The sequence below is a fragment of the Mandrillus leucophaeus genome, unplaced genomic scaffold (genome assembly GCF_000951045.1).
Source record: "Mandrillus leucophaeus isolate KB7577 unplaced genomic scaffold, Mleu.le_1.0 Scaffold50, whole genome shotgun sequence".
NCBI lineage: Eukaryota > Metazoa > Chordata > Mammalia > Primates > Cercopithecidae > Mandrillus > Mandrillus leucophaeus.
This window is the reverse complement of record NW_012105365.1, coordinates 7,861,757-7,865,073: the sequence shown is the minus strand read 5'-3', so window position 1 is coordinate 7,865,073 and position 3,317 is coordinate 7,861,757. Positions and strand designations below refer to the sequence as shown.

At 36.9% G+C, this 3,317-nt stretch overlaps 1 protein-coding gene across 1 annotated transcript in view; it reads right to left on the bottom strand.

Annotated features, from left to right (window-relative positions):
- The window catches only part of SEMA3A (sema domain, immunoglobulin domain (Ig), short basic domain, secreted, (semaphorin) 3A), a 250,205-nt gene that overhangs the window by 178,449 nt on the left and 68,439 nt on the right, over positions 1 to 3,317 (bottom strand). The window contains exon 2 of the mRNA XM_011996069.1: positions 1,574 to 1,731. Within this exon, the coding sequence (XP_011851459.1) occupies positions 1,574 to 1,731 (158 nt within the window). The remainder of the gene's footprint in view (positions 1 to 1,573; positions 1,732 to 3,317) is intronic.

Sequence of the window (3,317 nt, the reverse complement as noted above, 5' to 3'; positions counted from 1 at the left end):
TTATAAGTGTATTACCATTTTATATGACGTTATATATAATGAATCAAATTTCTTTATGCCGTGGTCAGATTTTTAGTGTTCAGGTAATGAAAGAAAAGCAAACGTCTTAGGTTTATGCTATACTCTATTAAAAATATAAATCAGCTTTGAATTTAAAACTGCATTTTATCCCAAAAGCAACACTCTCCAACCAGAAAAAAAAAGCTTGTAAAAATTCTATTACTTCTTAAAAATCATCACCAAATCTGTTATTGGTTGTGAGTAGTTGGAACATACCAGTTCAAAGCCCACAATATTAAGAAGTAAAACTAATACAAATAGAAACAGACAGGGATGTATTCCAAAATGAATATTCTACTATTACCTTTATGAAAGCTACTGCATAAAGACCTTTATTCTTCAGATAATTACTATCAGAAATATTGACTGTGATAAAATGGTTCACTTAGACATACTACATGTAGACTTAGTAGCACAATTTTCACTAATTTGTCAATCCATGTTTTTATTTGTTAAACTGTATAGCTTATAAAAGGTCGGGCGCGGTGGCTCACACCTGTAATCCCAGCACTTTGGGAGGCCAAGGCGGGCAGATCACTAGGTCAGGAAATCGAGACCATCCTGGCTAACATGGTGAAAACCCGTCTCTACTTAAAAAAAAAAAAAAAAGTATAAAATTAGCCGGGCGTGGTGGCAGGCACCTGTAGTCTCAGATACTTGGGAGGCTGAGACAGGAGAATGGCATGAACCTGGGAAGCAGAGCTTGTAGTGAGCTAAGATCACACCACTGCACTCCAGCCTGGGCGACAGAGCGAGACTCCATCTCAAAAAACAACAACAACAAAACAAAAACAAACAAACAAAAAAACTGTATAGCTTATTAATGAAATAAGCCAGAAATACTATAAAGAATAAAGATAGAACTTATATCCTGCTGATGTCTGAATGACCACATTTTAAAAAAATCTGATACTTTGATCTTCTAGATCAGGGTTTGGCAAACTCTTTGTTTAAAAGGCCAAATAGTCGTTTCTGTAGACCAGTTGATATCCTTTGTAACTACTGAATTCTGCTGTTGTAGCACAAAAACAGACACAGGCAATATGTAAATGAATGAGAGTGCTTGTGTTTAAATAAAACTTTATTTACAAACACTGATAGCATGCCAAATTAGGCATGTGGGTAATGGCTAGATAAACTCTTCATTTTCTGGAAATAGAGAAATATAAATTTATACCTACACACATATGCATAGTTCATGAAGTCAATTATAAGGTATTGCTACAATGGTTCAAGTATTTACTTTTATGTAGGAAAAATAGATATGAAAGGATAAGCTGAAGTTCATATTTCTTATACTGATTACTGCAAATACTGTGGTTTCATCTTTGATATTTTTTTAATCTATTGCATCCATTGATTCATTATTGTCATTTTTATTTGCATCAGAAAAGACAAAATATTAATTCAAAACAACTTTCTGTCAGTAATCATGCTTTTAAATAGCTAGAGAATTATCTATGACTTGAGATGCTTCAAAATAACTATAGTGCATATATTAGAATACTGATACCTTTTGAAAATCCTTGATATTAACCAGGTTGAATGAAAATATGTGATCCTTTGCTCCAACATACAGCCTACTCCGTTCCTCATCCAAAAGGAAGGTATGATAACTGGAGCTGTTGGCCAAGCCATTGAAAGTGATCACATTGTTGGATTCCAACATTTCTGCAAGGTAACAAAGCAAAACATTGGGTATTAATGTGAAGCACTATACAAGCATAGACTGTCGGTACATGGTAACCTGACTATATTGACTGTTGTAGCTATCAATCTGTGCTTATTCTTCAGGGTACTAAGAAATATATTGGAACCAGAACCAAAATGTGTGCATTTTACTTTTTTTTTTTTTTTTTGAGATGGAGTTTTGCTCTTGTTGCCCAGGTTGGAGTGCAATGGCGCGATCTCAGTTCACCACAACCTCCGCCTCCTGAGTTCAAGCGATTCTCCCACCTCAGCTTCCCAAGTAGCTGGGATTACAGGCATGCACCACCACACCTGGCTAATTTTTGTGTTTTTAGTAGAGACGGGGTTTCTCGATGTTGGTCAGGCTGGCTTCGAACTCCTGACCTCAGGTGATCTGCCCACCTCGGCCTCCCAAAGTTCTGGGATTACAGGCGTGAGCCACTGTGCCCGGCCTGCATTTTATTAAAACGGGAGTTATTTTCCTATTTGCTGGTTTCATACTTAACATGGTATAGTACTAAAGACGAGAGGAAGAGAAATACCTGTACTTTAGTGACAGGAACACTTTCAGATTAAAAATAACATTAAATTTAAGTCCACTTTTGTGTTAAGAAGGTAATTGTTGGCTTCTTAAAGATACGTTTTGCCCCCCCCCCACACACACACACACCACTCCCATGGGATAGAATTTTTGAGGATTCTCCAAAACTGTATCTCCAAAACTCTATGTCCTGAATCAGTGCTTTAGATTTTTCGGGTGCACACTTAGTAGGAAACTTTCAGCAGCACACACAAAATGTAGAATGCGATGTGCCTTCCAAAGACAGAAAGCTGCAATGTAGACCTGTTCTAACACCTGTTCCAGCTGTTAACATCAGGAAACATATATTAGTCATGTGACCGATTGCCTTGTTTTATCTATTTGTCCTACTGACCTCTTCATTTTATCATTTTATCATCAAAAATATGATTTCAACAGAGGATAAAATTCTTACTCTTTAACTTAACACTAAAGATCAGGTCACTATCATTTCAGTTTAGACCCTATCCCAGTACTTCTCATGTCCTCTATCATGCGGAAAGTCATGCACTGTGCTCATTCACTCCTTGGCCTTTGTTACTATTTTTCCTGACTCCGACAGCTACAGAATAGATCCACGCTTAAAGCTAGTTCAAATGCAACTGCCAAGAAATTCTCAGAGAGCTTCCTGTTACATTTTGCTTGAATTACTCTTATAACCTGCATCCCACTGTCAATTATTGCAATCTTATCTACCAGAATGAACATTCCCTCAGGAAACAGATAATTAATAGCTCATCATGCCTAACTCACATGTTTTTTTCATATTACTAGGTCAACAGCGTAAAATGGAATATCTTTCTTTTTGTATATTTACCTATCCTATAGGCAAAAATTGTTAACGAATTGTTAAAAGATACTTTTCTCATTTCTTCATGAGAAATAGTATAATACTAGACTGGCCTTACTCCCTACCACACCCCACTCCCCACACACACACACAAAAGAAGCAGGAGAGGAAGGAAGGGACGGAGGGAGGGAGGGAGGG